This window comes from Acomys russatus, chromosome 20 (genome assembly GCF_903995435.1).
Source record: "Acomys russatus chromosome 20, mAcoRus1.1, whole genome shotgun sequence".
Lineage (NCBI taxonomy): Eukaryota > Metazoa > Chordata > Mammalia > Rodentia > Muridae > Acomys > Acomys russatus.
The window spans coordinates 48105597-48123430 of record NC_067156.1 but is presented as its reverse complement, the minus strand read 5'-3'; the positions used below and the strand labels follow the sequence as shown (position 1 = coordinate 48123430).

The 17834-nt window shown below is 44.4% G+C and overlaps 1 protein-coding gene across 7 annotated transcripts in view; it reads right to left on the bottom strand.

Annotated features, from left to right (window-relative positions):
• Positions 1–4209, bottom strand: part of Csnk1a1 (casein kinase 1 alpha 1) — a 31793-nt gene extending 27584 nt beyond the window's left edge. For 2 of the 7 annotated variants that reach the window (XM_051163387.1, XM_051163389.1), the window contains exons 1-2: positions 3569–4209; positions 2901–3007 (exon numbers count right to left, since the gene is read on the bottom strand). In XM_051163387.1, coding sequence (XP_051019344.1) covers positions 2901–3007; positions 3569–3691 — 230 coding nt within the window. In that variant the 5' untranslated portion in view covers positions 3692–4209. The remainder of the gene's footprint in view (positions 1–2900; positions 3008–3568) is intronic. The other 5 variants (XM_051163391.1, XM_051163394.1, XM_051163390.1 and 2 more) reach the window with 4 other exon arrangements.
• Between the last annotated feature and the right edge of the window lie 13625 nt (positions 4210–17834).

Genomic DNA, 17834 nt, shown 5'->3' with positions numbered 1-17834 from the left:
TTACCAAGCAAAAGACTTTAAATAGGAAATTCATGTTCACACAAAAACTTCTGCACATAAAAAGCAGACAGAAATGAGTTCTTTTCCCAACCTAATACATTTCCCAAGCATTTCCCCTCCCCCTCCCACCCCCAGCAATAAGTGTATGTGAATATGCCTGGATGACAGAAGAGGGCAACAAATTCCTTCAAAATGCAGTTAAGAGGCAGCTGTGAACAACCCCTTGTAGGCACTCAACTCATATCCTCCAATGCTGTTAACTGCTGAGCCTCCCCAACATTCCTACTCAGCACCTTCCCACCCTCAAGAAAACTAAAAACATTAATTATTAATGTTCTTTTTTAATTTTATAGATGAGGAAAGTAATGAGCCTTAAAGAGGGTTAAGAGACTGACTCTAGATCACCCTAGTGTCAGGTGCCATAAGCAGATACAGAGCTCAAACACCTAATACTTAATTGTTCCACTTAGGTAAGAACATTTCCTGTTTATCAAAATTGTTTTTCCTGTACAGAAAGTTAGTTCTATTCAGAGCAGTAAAAAGAAAAGAATGTAGAGGAGATAACAATTCTACATGAGCTTACAGGACAGCCAGGACTACATGAGAAACCCTGTCTCAAAAAGCCAAAAAATACCGAGGAATATACTTTGCTTTAAAACCAACAAACTGGCTAGCACTACAGGGAAAGACAAAAGAATCTTAGATTAAGGCCAGCCAGAACCATACAGTGATTCCCGTCTCAACAATAATTAAAAACAAAATCCAACACACTGTACTTGCTTCTGTAACTATTCCTACCATTGTTAAACAACCCTGTATACTTTCCCCATCCCTACGTAATTAACACATTCTGCCTTAGGAACCACTCCCAGAAGCCACACTATTCTTGGATGCCCTCCCCAACCAGTCTACCAAGCTTTTGTCCTGAAATCTCATCTCCTTTCCCAGGTAGCCTTAATTTAAAAGCCAGGTTAATCTACTTAGCCCCACCCACAGAAAGCTTACAAAGGCCATAACTCTCTTCTGCATTCACCATTTTATAATAGGCACTTACTAGTCTGCTCACATGCTAATTTATTCATCTACTTGCTTAGTACACTACTCACTGCCCTTAATGATCTGTATCTGCACGGTCCTTAAATAAGATACCAGGCTAAAGAACACACTAGCATTGAAAATGCAATGATTAATGTTTTTTTGAAATTTATAAGTCTCCCAACACAGGGCAATATAAGGTATGACAATATGTGTAATAAACCAAACACAAATGATCTGGAACAGGTTGGTTCTACTCGAGAAATCCCAGGAAAACAATGGTAATGGAAGTAAGTTAGTGGAGGCCAAGGGTCTCTTTTCCTTTCATGGTAGTGTATATTAGGAACGAAAATCATTAAAACAAACAAACAACTTCGATCTCCTCCAATTTCACTTTAATCTTTGCCATACAAATCTCCCCCTCCAGCTCATTTACAATGACCAATAGTGTGTTTATCTCCCAGCATCATCTTTATTAAAAAAGTTTTTTTTCAAATGTGTTTTTAAAAGTAGTGTTATTTAGGTTGAAGGTAATTCATTACTTAATTCAGGATTTAGGAGTAAAAGGAAAAAACTGGGTGTGGCAGAGTGATCTTTTATTCCCAGCACTAAGCAGAGGCAGGCAGATCTCTGATTCCAGGCCCAAGCTAGTCTACATAGTACACTCTAAGCAGACAAGAAGGGTGGGAGGGGTAAAAAGTTAGGAATATATCATGTAGCAGTCCATTTAATTCTATGATTCAGTTTGCAAATCTGTTGAGTACTGCTAGGAAACAGGTTTAAAACCATAGTTTTTTAAAAGGTTAACTTCAGAAATAACTTAAAATTCTTTCAATAACATTAAATATTGAAAGAGCAGTTTTTATCCTGATTGTTATTTCTGTTTATCATTTATACTCCCTCCAGCAAAACCAATTCCCCTTACATGTTAACAACAAAACAATTCAACAGGTTGAAACTACTTATCAAACTGCTGTTAAGTGAAGCTTTCTTTTACCCAGCTGGCCAGCATGTTTCAACAGTTGGTGCTGTTCAAAACTGCCTTTACCATTACCCATAAAAAGTCTGTAAGAACTAAAACATATCAGACACTACCATTCAAAAAAGCAAAAGGCAATGAATGCACTGGGCAGGGATAATAATTATTTTAGATTAGTATAATTTAACAAGTTTATGTCGCATCTGCTGCAGAGATCACATACTGTCATGTCATCTCCCCAGAATCTCATGGCCTTACGGAACTCAATTCTTGGCTTTTCAGGGGTTAATCCATTTAACGCTGATAAAAGGGAAATCAAGGAAGCTTAATTTGGGAATCAAAGCTGAGAAAAAGGCCAGAATATGAGGGTTGAGTCACGTCGCTCCGCCATTTTCTAAGCGGAGGAGGAAGACATGTTGGAACAAAAACACAACAAAAGAGCAGCCATTTCCCAAACCAGCTCCGATAGCAACCCCAACAGACTAAACTCGGCTACGTCCACACCCTCAAAACCACTTCAGTGGACAAACGTACGAACATCAAAGGTGTCGCCATAAAGATAGCAAGAATCCAAACCCTTCCGCGCAGGGACCAAAGACGACCCGCATAGTTAACTGCAAATGAAAGCCTCGAGAAGCGGAAAAATGACACGCTAAATGCAGCAGTGCAACAAACAAACCTCAACTAAGTCGGAGAACAAAAAGAAAAAAAAAGAAAGAAAGGAAAGAAAGAAAAAACAATTACTCAACGATTACAGTAATTGTGGAATTCGGGGAGGGGGACTCAGTCAGTACCAAGACTTTCAGCCGGTCCCATTACTAGCCTCAACCCACTTAACCATTTCGCAATTCCCTCTGTGACAGACTACGTGCTCCAGGGTTCTTACCGTATGTGAGGGATGCCAACCCCACCTTGAAGAATCTTATACAGTTTGCTCTCGTACAGCAACTGGGGATGCCTGGCCTTCTGGGACTCTAGTTTCACTGCCACTTCCTGCAGAGGAAAAGGGACGATGGCATCAACATCCCTACGGATTGAAACTCACTTGGGACGCTAGAAGAGACATTAGCAATGCTACCTTTATATTACAAAGCAACACAATCAGACTCAAAGGCCTTTCGTGGGGGCAGTGTCCTCTAAATCTGAGGGATTCATCCAGAAAACAGGCAACCTTGGAACCTAAGGCGAGGTTTTTTTTTTTAAAGGAAACTTCTAACTGGAACAAGAATCCCAGGTTAAATTTAAGAAATACAAAGAAAACCATGGCGAGCACACGACTTCCTCCTCCTCCTCCTCCTCATCTTAAATAACGATTAAAGAGACACTTTGAACAAGGTGGGAAATCTCAAGAGTTTACCCAGCCTTTGGGGTTTTTTCCTTTTTAAGGAAATAGTGGGGGAGGCTGCTAAGCCAGGAAAACTGGCTCTCTCCGGACTCCCCAGTGCGTGCGTGCGTGCGTGCAGTGGGAAGAGGCTTTGGAGTACTTGGGGGGGGGTTGGGGTGAAAAGAAGCCAAGCGTTAACGTCCCCCTCCCCCGAACCACCGGGTGATTACCTCGCCATTGGTGATGTTGATCGCCAGATAAATGTCCCCAAAAGAGCCAGATCCGATCTTCCGCACCAGTTTGTATTTCCCTCCGACGATGAATTCGGCCTTGGAGCCGCTGCTGCTCGCCATCCTGAGACGCGAAGATGGAGGCGGGGGCCAAGCCCCGACACCTCTGGGAAGAGGACTTGGAGGCCTCCGAGCTGTTACACCGGCAGGACGGCGGGGCGCGGCAGGCAACCGAAAACTGAGGCTTTGTTGGCGTTACAGGGCAGAGTCGGCTGAGAGAAGCCGGATAGCCGCCGCCGCCGCCGCTCGCTTAAGGCCAGGCCGCAGTTAGTGAAGGGTGGTCGCGGCTTGTTGAAGCTCGGCCCCTTGTAATTTGAGCGGCCGCCGATGTCTCCGCGGGCTGGGGAAGGGGCGCGGTGAATTAGGGCGGCGGTACCGCTGCCACCACTGCCGCCGGCTCCGGCCCGGAGGGAACCCGTCACTCCGCCGACGCCGCCATCTTGTTACTCCAGCTCCAGCCAACACAAAATGCCCCCAGTCCCCGCGAGCCGCTTCTTCACGGCGCAGAGCACTCTGGGAAAGGGAGCTCGGGCGCTCGGTCGGTAGGGTGGGCTGCAGGAGGGAGGGAGGAACCGGATCCGCCGAAAGTCGCAGCCTACGCTCCAAGCGTCACCCAGTCACGCCCAACTGCGCCTGCGCACTAAGATGCCCGCTGACTGCGCAGGCCTGGTGCAGCCTGTCCTGTCCCCGCCCTCGGCTCACTTCCACTTCCGGCCGTCTGCGGTAGGGCTCTTGCTACCTGTTAATCACCTCAGCCCCGGAGGCCTGTGTTGGCGTTTGCGTCGATAGCGCGTTAGAGAGTCACCTCCCCCCCCCCCTCTTTCAAATGTGGTCAATGAAAGCTTCTGGTCCCCTTGGGAACTGAGTGTTGATCCTTACTCAGAGTTTGAAGCGGTTTAGAACCTTTGATCCTTCAGGTCACTCTGGGGCCTTTTTACAGCCCAGTTTCTGCTTGGGAAGAGGTTGTGGCCTCTGGTGGAAAGAGAAAAGTTGCCCTGGGCCAGCTGGGTTTAGGAAGTGATTCATAGCCCGGCGTGGTGGCGCACGCCTTTAATGCCAGCACTTGGGGAGGCAGAGGCAGGTAGTTCTCCATGAGTTCGAGGCCAGCCTGGTCAACAAAGTGAGTCCAGGACAGCCAAGGCTACACAGAGAAACCCTGTCTCGAAAAACAAAACAAAACAAACAAAAAAAGTTAATGTTTTAGAAGGGACTAGCTGGTACGGGGCTCCGTGAAATGTTGCTAACTCTCCTCCCCCCCACACCCCCCGTTTTTTAGTTTATCGTTTTTTCTTTTCCGAGATAGGGTTTCTCTGGGTAGCCTTGGCTGTCCTGAACTGGCTTGGTAGACCAGGCTGGCCTCGAACTCACAGATCCACCTGTGCTGGGTGTGTGCATTCATGAGTTTATGAGCACCACATGCATGGATGCACGTGGGAATTGGGCCACCTGAACTGGAGTCACAGGTGCTTGAGAGCCACCTGATGTGGGTGACAGAACTGATCTCCAGGTCCTCTGGAAGAGTACTAAGTGCACTAAATCACTGAGCCAGCACTCCAGACCAAGGAAAAATAAAAATAAAAAATTTTTAAATCTTGAAGAAAAACCGGTACTGTAATTAGAAACCAGCGTCTACCTGGGGTTTAACAAGGAGTTCTGAAGTATAAACAAACCAGGGTTTGGCTGAAGCATACATGAAAGTCACACACAAAAAAGGAATGTCGGTGGAAGGGTTCAAATGTTCAATTGCTGTGTAGGGTGGGCACAAAGTGGGGACCCTTGGACACAGAAGAAATGATTCTGAGGCTGTACGATTTTACCCAGACACATGTAAGATAAAGCGTATATGTATAATTTGGCGTGTGTTATTTGTTCCCAGAATATTGTAGTTAATACGAGTAGCCACAACCTTCACAGCTGAGATTTCTATCGCACTAATCTTACGATTTCGCCACTTTTTCCTGTGGTTTCTTTTATTGTGGAAACTTTTTAGGTATTGGCTATAACTTAATATTCTCTTTTGACTCGTGTATCGTCCTGCAGAAACTTTCATGCAAAAGTTTTGAAGACTTGGCCTGATTTGCGGCGCCATTATGTAAACTCACCAATCATTGCATACGCATTGAATCGGCAGCAGCCTTGTGACTAAAGGAGTCTTCATCGCTGGCACTTATCAGATGAATTCAATAAAATTATTTTTAAAATGAATAAAAATTTTGGATCCTGGGGAAATTCAGAGATCAATTTTGATAATTATATTTCAAATACAATTTACTAAGCACTTTTGAACACACCAGTTATGCCCTCCTATGATAAACAGGTGTGTCCAAGGTCACACGGATGGATCTTAGCGGCAGAAATAGGACCAGATCGCTAACCTAACCAAAAAAAAAAAAAAAAAAAAAGAGAGAGAACTTTTGAAAAGGGTAGAACACAAATTTAAACAGTTGTATTCCAGTAATTACATATGTATTTTATTTATTGGCATGTCTTAAATTAAGTGGCTTCAATTTTTTTTTAAGAGCTGGTCTTTCTCAAGAAAAACTCTCTGGTAATCAGTATGTTTTGGGCAAAATAAGAACAAACACAAGAAGTTCAGGTGGATTGAAAAAGACACAAGCCGGCTTATGCATCCCTATGTATCACAAACCTACAAACCAGTAGAAAAACCACAACACTTCTAGAACACATCGAGCACTGTCCCAAGTGTTGACTATCAGACATCCCCCGACTATATAAAGTCGATATCAAATGCAGGCATCAGTGAAGTGACTGAAAACATGAGGAAAACAGAAATGTGCTTTTGTGTCAGTCAAGATCTATTCAACAACAGAGATCTGGCCAAATCTCTCGTTTCTGTCTCGGGAATACTCCTAAACAATGCTGGAGGCTTTGGCTTGTTTGTGTGAAATGAGTACTCTGCAGTATAATACACAAAAGCTGGAAATACATCCTGACCATAAGGCGATGTCCTCACTGGCAGGTTGGCTAACGCCAGGACGTGAATATCAGATAATAAAAGACAGTGTACCATCGTTGATTGGCCTGCTCTACCCTACTCCCACAATTCTGGTTAGACTGACCTGACAATATTTAGGTTATCAAATCATATTTTTAATAGTTTTACTCAATTCATATGAACCATTAAGGTACTGCCTGGTACTTTGGGATGCTCGTTGGCTATTTTGATTAGGAAGACTCTCCTTAAATCCTGCAATTTCCCCAATTTCTGTGTGCCTTTCTTTTGTCATTTTGGTTCTCTCCTTCTGCATTTGTTCGCTAGTAAGGGCATGAAGCTGTGTTCCCCCGCGACTCAGGGTTCACTCTAGTAATCCACTCTTCTTTGTGAGACTAAATTTGGAGACACCTGAGTTACCATTCCTGAGGAGAGCGGTCCTAAAGCCATATCCTGTTAACTCTCCATGCTCCAGGCCGATGCCACGAGGCCCTGATGCTTATCACAGGAAATGCAGTGACCCCTCCATTTGCTGCCAGCTAAGAGCAACACAGCTCTGACTTTCTGTAAGGCAATGAGCAGGCTAGAACGGTCATGTGCATGTCTGTGGTGATAGAAGTGGTTTGGATTGTGGGACCCTAATCCACCAAGATAAAATATCCAATTATATTGAAATAGCCCTTACTTCCTGCTGGGTTCTGAGCTTGGTCAGAACTCCTAAAAGTGCTTTTTCCCTATGTTGTCTTGATGGGCAAATGAAGGACTTAAGACTTCTCAACTTACTTGGTAGTCTATTTAGCCCATATGAAACATGTTTTGACCTTTTAAAAGAGGTTGCTTAGAATTTCGAGTTCTATTATTATTCTTTCTTAGCTTGTTTTTTTTTTTTTTTAATTGTCCCCCACTGTGTCAAGGACCGCACGGCTTTGCATTTGTTGAAATAGGATATGTGAGAGGCCACTGTCTCAGCCATGAACCTCACAGAAATGTATGCTGCTGCGTTGTTATTATTAGACGATTCAACACACCAAAGGTGACATTCCCTAACCTGCTGGCGGGAGGAGATAGGCTGCCAGCTAAAAAAGGAATGTCGCAGTTATACTTGGAGGTCTGAAATGAGAAAATGCAGCAATTATGATATTTCCACAACTCGTTTTTCATGTAGACAATTCCTGTTGACAAGGTATTTGTAGGTGTTTAAGTGCAACACAGGGCAGAGAAGTAAGAATTTTCAGGATATGAGCTGGGTGTAGTGGCACACGCCTTTAATCTCAGCACTTGGGAGGCAGAGGCAGGTGGATCACTGTGAGTTCGACAAATAGAGTTCAGGATAGCTATGGCTACACAGGGAAACCCTGCCTCAAAACGAAAAATAAATAAATAAAAATAAAAGAATTTCCAGGCTACACTAAAGGTCCACTCAACATGATCACATTGAGATTTCACATGGCATTTACCTGGATGGATATTTTCTTCCTGTCCTAAGGCATCCATTACTTGCAAAACTTACTGCATTCATTTTACAATATTTACAAAAGTTTATACAATTTTATTATTATATTATTTTGTGTGTGGAGGAAGGTTGAGACAGGGTTTCTCTGTGTAACAGCCTTGGCTGTCCTGGAACCCTATTTGTAGACCAGATCTGCCTATCTCTGCCTCCCAAGCATTTGGGATTAAAGGCGTGTGCCACCAACACCCAGTTTATTATATCTTTTTTTTTTTTTTTTTTTTTTTTTTTTAAAGGCAAGGTCTTACTATGTAGTGGCTGACCTGAAATTTATATATGTAGGTCAGGCTAGGCTCAAACTTACAGAGATCCTCTTGTGTTGGAAGTTCTGGCATTAAGGGCATTTGCCACTACATCCAAACTATAATATTATTCACTCACGTTAGCTTATGACATAAATATTGCACAGGAAAGGTTTTTTGTTTTAGTTTGTTTTGTTTAGAGCTAAGGCACATCTATTTGAAGTCAGTTGTGGTTTCTTTCTTTCTTTTTTCCACATCAAAGAACATGTTCTTTATTATTTAAATTCCTGTTTTAGGACTGCAAAACATCTCAAGGAAGGAAACTGCAAATTTATGTCATAATTAAAAGAAGCTTAAAAAAACAGACATCTACTTAATAGATTCTTGACTACACCACAAAAGGGAGTCTTCAAGAACTCGCAGTCTTGGTTTTCAGTATTTATACAATGCTGCCATCTTGTGGGTATTTACAATAGCCAGTCTTCTATGGCATGCACAACTAGTAAACGCACAGAAATGGCCATTGCAGTCCCAGGGAAGAAAATAACTCCTGAGGAACTACACAGTGGTGAACTCACTCTGCAAAACAAACAAACAAAGAAACTGTAGGCTCAATTTTCTTAGCAATTATATTTTATTATGAACGTATTAAACGAGCCTACCTCCCTCACAACCCGACTAGCCTAAATAAGAGGGAACAGATATTAAAGAACACAGTAATGAAACCTTAAGGATGTCAGTTCCGAGGAACGATTCTCCTGGCGTAGTTTGCAGGACCTCAGCAAACCCTCAATTTAACCAAGGTGGCTGCTGGAACCTGAAACTGCAGCGGGAGCAGTTCTCTTTAGGAGGCCCTAAGTGTTGATGAACAGCCCAAACAATCCCAAGTCCTCTCCCTCAAGCCTCTTGTTTCGGACTCATATATATATCCTCTCAGAGTCTCCATTAGGATGTTTTCAGCTGGCAACATCCAAGCTCCCCCCATGAAGTGGTTTGACTTCTAAGGGGATAAACATCCTGCTCTCTCACTAGTCTGTTCCCAATCCCACACTTAGGATCAAACATGTTTATCTCTCCTACAACAAACAAAAATCTATAATGTTTGTAGAAGAGGATAGATGAAAAAGACCATAACAGGGACTGGAGAGATGGCTCAGTGATTAAGAGCATTGACGGCTCTTCCAAAGCTCCTGAGTTCTATTCCCAGCAACCCCATGGTGGCTCAAAACCAGCTATAATGAGATCTGGTGTCCCCTTCTGGTATGTAGTTGTACTTGCAGACAGAACACTGTATACATAATAAGTAAATCTTTAAGAAAGAAAGAAAGAAAGAAAGAGACCAGAACAGAACACAATTAACTACTGTGTGCAGGACAATGCGTACTCCAAAGACCCCCTTCTTCCTCCTAATACAATGACACCATGTTGCATCATAATCACTGTGTAGTGCATTCTGTCTCTCTCCAGACTGTGATCATGAGAATGACTCTCAAGTCCGTTTGTAGCTTGTGACTTAATGAGGGATGGGCGTAGAGAGTGGAGGACACATTCAAAGTCATAGCTGAACAGGTTTTCTAGATTCCCAGATCAGTCAGAACTCCACCAACTAGACTACATCTACTCATGGATAACAAAGCATATCGGTGACTGAGAGGAATTAAAATGTACTTAGCCTTTTAGGCGGCCACTAAGAAGGGAAGCCGTTAGGGCTGTGAATGTGGCTAAGAGCACTGGGTTTAAGTACAGAGAGTCCCACTGTGGGCCGGTCACTATACCATGTGATAGAGCTCTAGAACCCCCGCATTTAGGAGGTTTCCAGTCTAGATTTAAATAGTCTGAGTAGGAAATGTCATTTTGTCTATGGTTTTAGAATTAGTATAAACTTAGTGAATCCCACAAAATACCATGAGATGGTTAAATAATCACTCCATTTTGCGGCATTCTGAGGTTTATATTTTTCTTATCCATTATTTCATTTTTATGCCAATCAACTCTATCACAGACATAGAGACTCAGCAGGGTATGGTGCTACAAGCCTTTAATTCCATTAATCTCAGCATTCACGAGGCAGAGGCAGGTGGATCTCTGTGAGTTTGAAGCCAGCCTGGTCTATATAGCAAGTTCTAGACAAGTCAAGGTTACATAGTGAGACTCTATCCTTAAAAAAAAAAAAGACAAATTTTGTTTGCTTGTTTTTTCCCCCGGAAATAGAGTCTCTCTGTGTTAGCCTTGGCTGTCCTGGAGTCACTTTGTAGACCAGGCTGGCCTCGAACTCACAATGACCTGCCAGCCTCTCCTTCCTGAATGCTGGGATTACAGGCATGCGCCAGCCACCATGCCTGGCTCTTAAATGCTGATTTTTATTTACACTTGTGTGTGTTTGTCTGTGTGAGTGCATGACATGTGTACATGATTTCTAAGGGCTAACGGTAGTGCCAGAGCCACTGGAAGAACAACAGGAACTCTTACTGAGCCATCTTTTCAAGCCCTAGATTATTAACTTACTTGATTTATTATTACTTGTCGCTATTTATTTTGATAAATTAACTGAGACTTGGCCAGGACACCCTTGCAAGCTAACTCTTATCATTCTGATTTGTATATTCTTTAAAATGTCTCTTTAATTCCTTGAGATTTTATTTCTCTCCTAATAAACTGTGTCCTGCATTTTTTTTTGTGTGGTCAACTTGACACACTTTGGGAAAAGAGAACCTCAGTTGAAGAATTTCCAGTGGGAATTTCCTTTCTCTCTCTCTCTCTCTCTCTCTCTCTCTCTCTCTCTCTCTCTCTCTCTCTCTCTCTCTCTCTCTCTGTCTCTCTTTTCTTCCTTCCTGTGGTGTGGTTTCTCATGGGTCTGATCATCTACCCCAGTGGTTCTCAACCTTCCTGATGCTGCGACCCTTTAATACAGTTCCTCACATTGTGGTGACCCCACCCCCACCCCAGCTATAAAATCATCCCATTGCTACTTCATAACTGTAATTTTTCTGTTTTGAATCATAATGTAAACATCTGATATGCAAGATATCTGATATGTGACCCCCACAGGGGTCATGACCAACAGGTTGAAAATCGCTGATCTTTTGGTGCCTGCCCATGTTTCTAGCTTGGCTCTTTACCCTTTTCTTTTCTTTTTTTAAGATTTATTAAACACACACACACACACACACACACACACACACACACACACACACACACACACACACACACACACACACACACACACACACACACGCCTGCAGGTGCATGTAGAGGCCAGAAGAGGGCAGCAGATCCCCCTGGAGCAGGAGTTACAGATGGTTGTTTGGTGCCTAGTGTGTGGGTGCTAGAAATTAAAATTAGGTCCTCTGAAAGAGTAGTGAGCATTCTTAACTGCTGAGCCATCTCTCACACTTTTTCTTCAGACTTTGTCAACTCAGTGAGCTCCCAAATGCATTCCATTTCTGCTTCAGTTAGCCAGTACCAGTTTTTGTTACTGCTGAAGACCCTAGCAGCCTAGTTAGCCCATCATTTCTAGATATAGTTAACCCCAAAGGGTCCCATCTTCCAGTTTATAGTACTTATCTCTAAGTAATGTCACAATTAATTTTGCAACTGGTTTGGGAGTTCTATTTGGGTTCCCTTAAGTTGTGTGTCCCAGGGAAAAAGAAAAAGAGCAGGGCAAAGGGTAGCCGTCCAGTGATTCTCAAAATATCTGCGGTCCCATTTCAAATCACATCTCTTTTTCTGACTTTCACAATTCTTAGTTTGTACTCTCTTATCTACCCACTCACCAAACACTAATTCGGAACACGCTGTGTCTGTGGCACTATGCCAGGTACTGAAGAGATTCAAAGATCAACGAGAAGCAATTCTGAGATGCTTTTGAATTTTAAATGAGACAAATGTATTGTTTGTTTGTTTTGAGACAGGGTTCCACTGTGTAGCCCTGACTGTCCTGGAACTTGCTTTGTAGACTAAGGCTGGCCTTGAATTCACAGAGGTCCACCTGACTCTGCCTCCGGAGTCCTGGAATTAAAGACATGTCACCACTTTCTGTAATAAATGTATTTTTTAAGGAGGTAAACCTTAAAGATCGATTACTAATGAAGAAAGAAGTAAAGGAAAATCCTTTTTATATTTGGGTACTGTCTCTAGGGGCAAAGTGATGTTCATTTCTTTGTAAATCTTCAAGAACCATTACTAGGCTGGGTGGTGGCGGCACATGCCTTTAATCCCAGCACTTGGGAGGCAGAGGCAGGTAGATCCCTGTGAGTTCAGGGCCAGCCTGGTCTACAAAGCATGTCCAGGACAGTCAAGGCTACACAGAGAAACTCTGTCTTGAAAAACAAAAACAAAACAAAAAAACAAACAAAGAAACCATTATTAAAAGACAAAAACAAAAATCCAGGACAGGTGTAGTAAACACACCTTAAATCCCAGCACTTGGGAGGAAGAGACAGACAGATCTCTGTAAGTTTGGAACTAGCCTGGTCTACATAATGAGTTCCAGGTCAGCCATGGCTACACAGTGAGATCCTGGTTTTTTGTTTTGTTTTGTTTTTCAAGACAGGGTTTCTCTGTGTAGCCTTAGCTGTCCTGGACTTGCTTTGTAGACCAGGCTGGCCTTGAACTCACAGTAATTTGCCTGTCTCTGCCTCCCAAGTACTGGGATTAAAGGCATGTGCCACCACACCCACGATAAATTTTAGAGTTGAGCGGGTCAATGCTTTCTCCACAAACAAGCTTAGGTTACTTTGATAAGGAACACTCTGTGGGTTTCACGCTATTTTGTACTTTCAACTGCGAGTTCAGTGCCTAGGACAGGAGGCTATGGCTAACAGGGACCCTGTCTGTGCAATCAATTTCTGAGTCTTCAGTGCCCAGAAGGGACTCTGGCTCAATGTAATACGAAATAAAACAGGAGCATTTTTCATGTACCAGAAAAAACTACTGAAAGCTTTGTCTAAGATTGGGTGTGCAAGCTATGGGGGTAAGAACCAGTAGTAGAACTCAGAATTTAAGTCCCAGCTGGGTCGGTTTTGGTCGACTTGACACAAGCTAGGGTCGCCTGGGAAGAAGGCAGCTCAATTGAGAAAATGCTTCTATCAGATTGGCCTATAGGTAAGTCTGTGGGAGCATTTTCTTGATTAATAATTGCTGTGGGAGGGCCCAGCCCACTGTGGAAGGCGACACACCTGAAGCTCTGGTTTGCGCAGGAAGCTCTGATTTGTAGAAGACAGCAGGCTGAGCAAACCATGGGAAAAAGCAAGTAAACAGCATTCCTGTATTGTCTGCTTGAGTTCCTGCCTCCATCTTCTGGCACTGCTTGAGTTCCTGCCTTAACTTCCTTTGAGGGTGGGCTGTGATCTTGATACCCACTGTAGTTTTCTCCCTAACTTGCTCTTGGTCATGGTGTTTGTTAATCGCCGCAATAGAAAGTAAGACACAGCCCTCGAATTTAGTGATCCGGGGGTCACAGGCCGAAACCCATTGCCAGGAGGTGGGCCCACGAGCGAGCTTGTTTTCCAGGTCCGGATGGGTAAGCAATCGCCTAGGTGAATTAGTAGGTGCGGCGCTGCCCCGCCCACAAGTGGCAGAGGCGAGGCCTGGGAACGCCCTCTGCTGCTGGGTGACTCAGGGAGCGCGCAGAAAACAACCTGGCCTTAGAGTAGCAACTGACAAAAGCGGGGACGAGCTCTGCGCGTGCACAGCAGACAGAAGAGCCTCCCAGGGCCGAGCAGCCTAAACCCAGCGCAGCCGGTGCGATTGACATTGGAGGGCAACCGGCGCGTGCGCGGTGAGTCCAGCCTGGCAACACGCCGCCGCCAGGAGGGTTTGGGGGGAAAACAGCTGCTGGACAGCTGAGGAGCGGGAGGTGAGGGCCAGAGAGGCAGGGTGCGGGCGGCTCCCAGGGCCCACGGTGCTGTGGTGCAGTATCTCCAGTATCTTAGGAGCTCGAGGCCACCTAATCCAGGTGGCTCCACCAAGTCCCTTTTTGGGTGGGGTCTAGGAAAGTAACCTGGGCTAGAGCAAATGATTACTGTTCTGTTTCTTATCTTGCTGCCTGTGTCTGGTGTGAGGTGGCTTTAAATAAGAAACCATTCTTTATAACAAAGGAAAGGTTCAAACGACTGTAAAGAAACCTGGCTAAGAAACAATACTTACGAGTAGACCGGCAAGGTCCGGGGAAGAAAGGATCAGAAATCCAAGAAAAGTTGAAAGGGAGAATTGACCAGGTAGAAAAGTGGTATCAGAGCCGGGTGTGGTGGCCCACACTTTTAATCCCAGCACTCGGGAGGCAGAGGCAGGTGGACGAGTTCGAGGCCAGCCTCGTCTACAAAGCAAGTCTAGGACAGCCAAGGCTACACAGAGAGACCCTGTCGAAAAACCAAAAAAGAAAAGGGGGGGAAAAAAACGAAAAAAGAAAAACAAAAAATGGTACAGAACTGGGTCCAGAAAGCAGAACTGTGGCTCCTGCGTGCTAGCAAGTTGGAGGTAGAGTAGCCGGCCCTTGGAGCAGGTGCTGGTTCTTGGTCCTCTGGAAGTCAGTGGTCAGGCAGGAATGCTTGCTGCCCATCCTGGCAGAATCTTTGAGAACAGTTTGTTCCTTAGTTTGTGCCTGGCAAATAGGCAGCCCCCTGATGACCTCCTATATGATCTGGGTAGCCCACTTTGCCCTTTCTAGGCCTAGTGCTTTGCCCTCTAGGTTGTTTTGCGTGTAAAGTTTGGTACCTGGCACACAACAGATGTGAGCAGAAAGGGTGATGCTGATGATATTCCAACCAAACACTGCTGTGCCAGTTAGGAACGGCCTGGAAGGAATTAGGGTGTATACAAAGTAAAATACAACGAACACGTTAAAAAGTGTGTTCATGAGCAGAGCCGGGGATATCTGGAAATGGCTAAAGCCTTGCAAGCGTGAGGACATGAAATTGGATCCCAACACCCACTTAAAAGCCCGGTCCTGGTGAGGAGTCTGTAACTCCAGCCCAGGGGTGTGGGTAGGCAGAAATAAAGGGATCTCTGAGGCTTGCTGGCTAGACACCCTAGCCAAATAGGTGAGCTGCAGGTTCAGTGAGAGACTGCCAAACAAACAAGGTGGAGAAAGAAAGAGGAAGATATCCTACCAGGACCCCTGGCCCCGACTTAGATGCACCACCCCAAAGACAAAAATGTGCACATTAAGGCATAATAAAGTCAGCGCTATCGTGATTAGCAAAACACAGCGCACACTCTGGTGACAGTACTTTAAATAAGAGTTCAGTGAAGTGCTGCATTCACTGCTTTTAAAGTATTTGTATTTATTTTAACTATGTGCAACGTGTGTGCCTGTTTGTAGGCGTGTGCATGTGAGTGCAGGTACCCTCTGAGGTCAAATGCTTCCCAGTCCTTGTGGAACTGGAGCTACAAGTGGTTGTGAGCTGCGTCACATTGGCAAGGGACGTGGAAATCCAGGTCCTCTGGAAAGGCAGCAAGCGCTGGTGAGCACTGAACCCTCTCTCCAGCTCCTCAGTTCACTATCTGACCCATAGTCAACTGAAAATGGAAACTACCAGGTACTCTATCTAACAAGGGGGCAACCCTTGGCTCTTTCAAACAGAGTCAGAACCTTATGGTGTGTTTTCAAAGGAGAGGACAGAGGACATGGCCTGGGACCTGGCAGCACCATTCTTGCCCAGTAACACAGGCTTATTGAATTTCTGCCAGGGCACAGGAATCGCCAACAGCTGGCTCGCATCTCCCTTGGATCAGCAGATTACTGCAGTAAACAGTGCCTTAGCTGATTCCACTCCAGCTCAAATCAATGGCTTTTTATTTAGCTATGGAGGAGGGGTGTGTGTGTCTGAGTGCTGTCACCGAAAAGCAAGGCATTTATCAAGCTTGACGCGCCACAGCCTGGTGCTTGTTTATTGACAGGCTGAAGAACTCTAAATCTGTGGATCTGGATTTGTGAAGACACAGACTGGGTAGACCTACTGATCTATAAAAAGACCTGCTTAAAAAAAAATACTGTATGGTCTCCTTTCTCTACCCCTTTCAGCCTTCCAAGTAGAACCAGGGAAGTCTGGCTAAGGGCAAATAGTTGTTGTTTAATTTGGGTTATGACATATACAGCCTGTCTTCCCATGTATTTACGAAGAGAAGAAAGTGTGTGTGTGTGTGTGTGTGTGTGTGTGTGTGTGTGTCTGAGAGAGAAAGAGAGAGAGAGAGAGAGAGAGAGAGAGAGAGAGAGAGAGAGAGGTCTTTCTTTTTCCCACCATCTTCAGCACGATGGTTTTGATAGCTTGCTTGCTTCTGACTTTATGCTATGACTTTTGTTTCACAGTGGTTTTTTTCCTTTGTGTTTTGTTATTTTGTGTATATGGGTATTTTGCTTGTATGTATGTATGTCTGTACACTGTGTGTGTGCAGTGCCCCCAGAAGCTGGAAGAGGGCACCAGATCCTCTGGAATTGGAGTTCCAGCCTGTTTTGAACTGATGTGTGGGTGTTGAGGAGTGAACCCAGGTCCTCTGGAAGAACAATCAGTGCTGTTAATAGCTGAGCTATTGCTCCAGCCTCCCACAGATGCTTCTAACATTTTGGCTTTTCTTTCTTTTTCTTTTTGTTTTTCCTGAGACAGAGTCTCACTGTGTAGCTCTGGCTGTCCTTGAACTCACTATGTAGACCAGCCTGGACTTGAACTCACAGGATTTGCCTGTCTCTGCCTCCTAAGTGCTGAGATTAAAGGCATGCACCAGTACACCCAGCCTTAATTGTCTTTATTAAATTAGACCTTTAGACTTCAACCTTTAGTCCTCAATAGAGGACAGTCTATAGCAAACATGCTTCCTGTTTTAACAAAAGACCTTTCCTTACTTGATGACAGCTGTGTGGCTTTCCATATCTCCTCCATACCTCTCTATACATCATTTAATGACTTACAGAACATTTACATCAAAAACTTCTAGACAGCCAGGCGTGGTGGTGAATGCCTTTAATCCCAGCACTCGGGCGGCAGAGGCAGGCAGATCACTGTGAGTTTGAGGCAGCCTGGTCTACAGAGAGAGTTCCAGGACAGTCAAGGCTACACAGAGAAACCCAGTCTCGAAAAACCAAACCAAAAACAACCAAAAAAACAAAAACAAAAACAAAACAAACAAACAAAAAACCCAAAAACTTCTAGACATTTGTTAAAATGCTTTGGTCCAGCTTCATTTGCATGTGTGTCTGGTGGTGCACACACCCTGTGGTCACCTGTGTGCTGCAGGGCGGTGGTTAGTGTGGGGGACTCCGCCCTCTTCTTTACACCCGTCTGTGCTGTTACTTAGCTTTATAATGAGCAGAAGCCTCTTTCATAACTTACATACATTAACGGGGTTCCTCAAGAACAGAAATGGGTGGCATATTAGAGCTGGAAAGGGTATTCAAGGTTATCAACCTCAGAGGAGGGGGAAAAAAAAAAGGCTGACTGTGCCAGTGTTGTCCAGGAGGCAGAGCAGATCCAACTCACACTGCTGGTGGGATTGTCAAACCAGAAG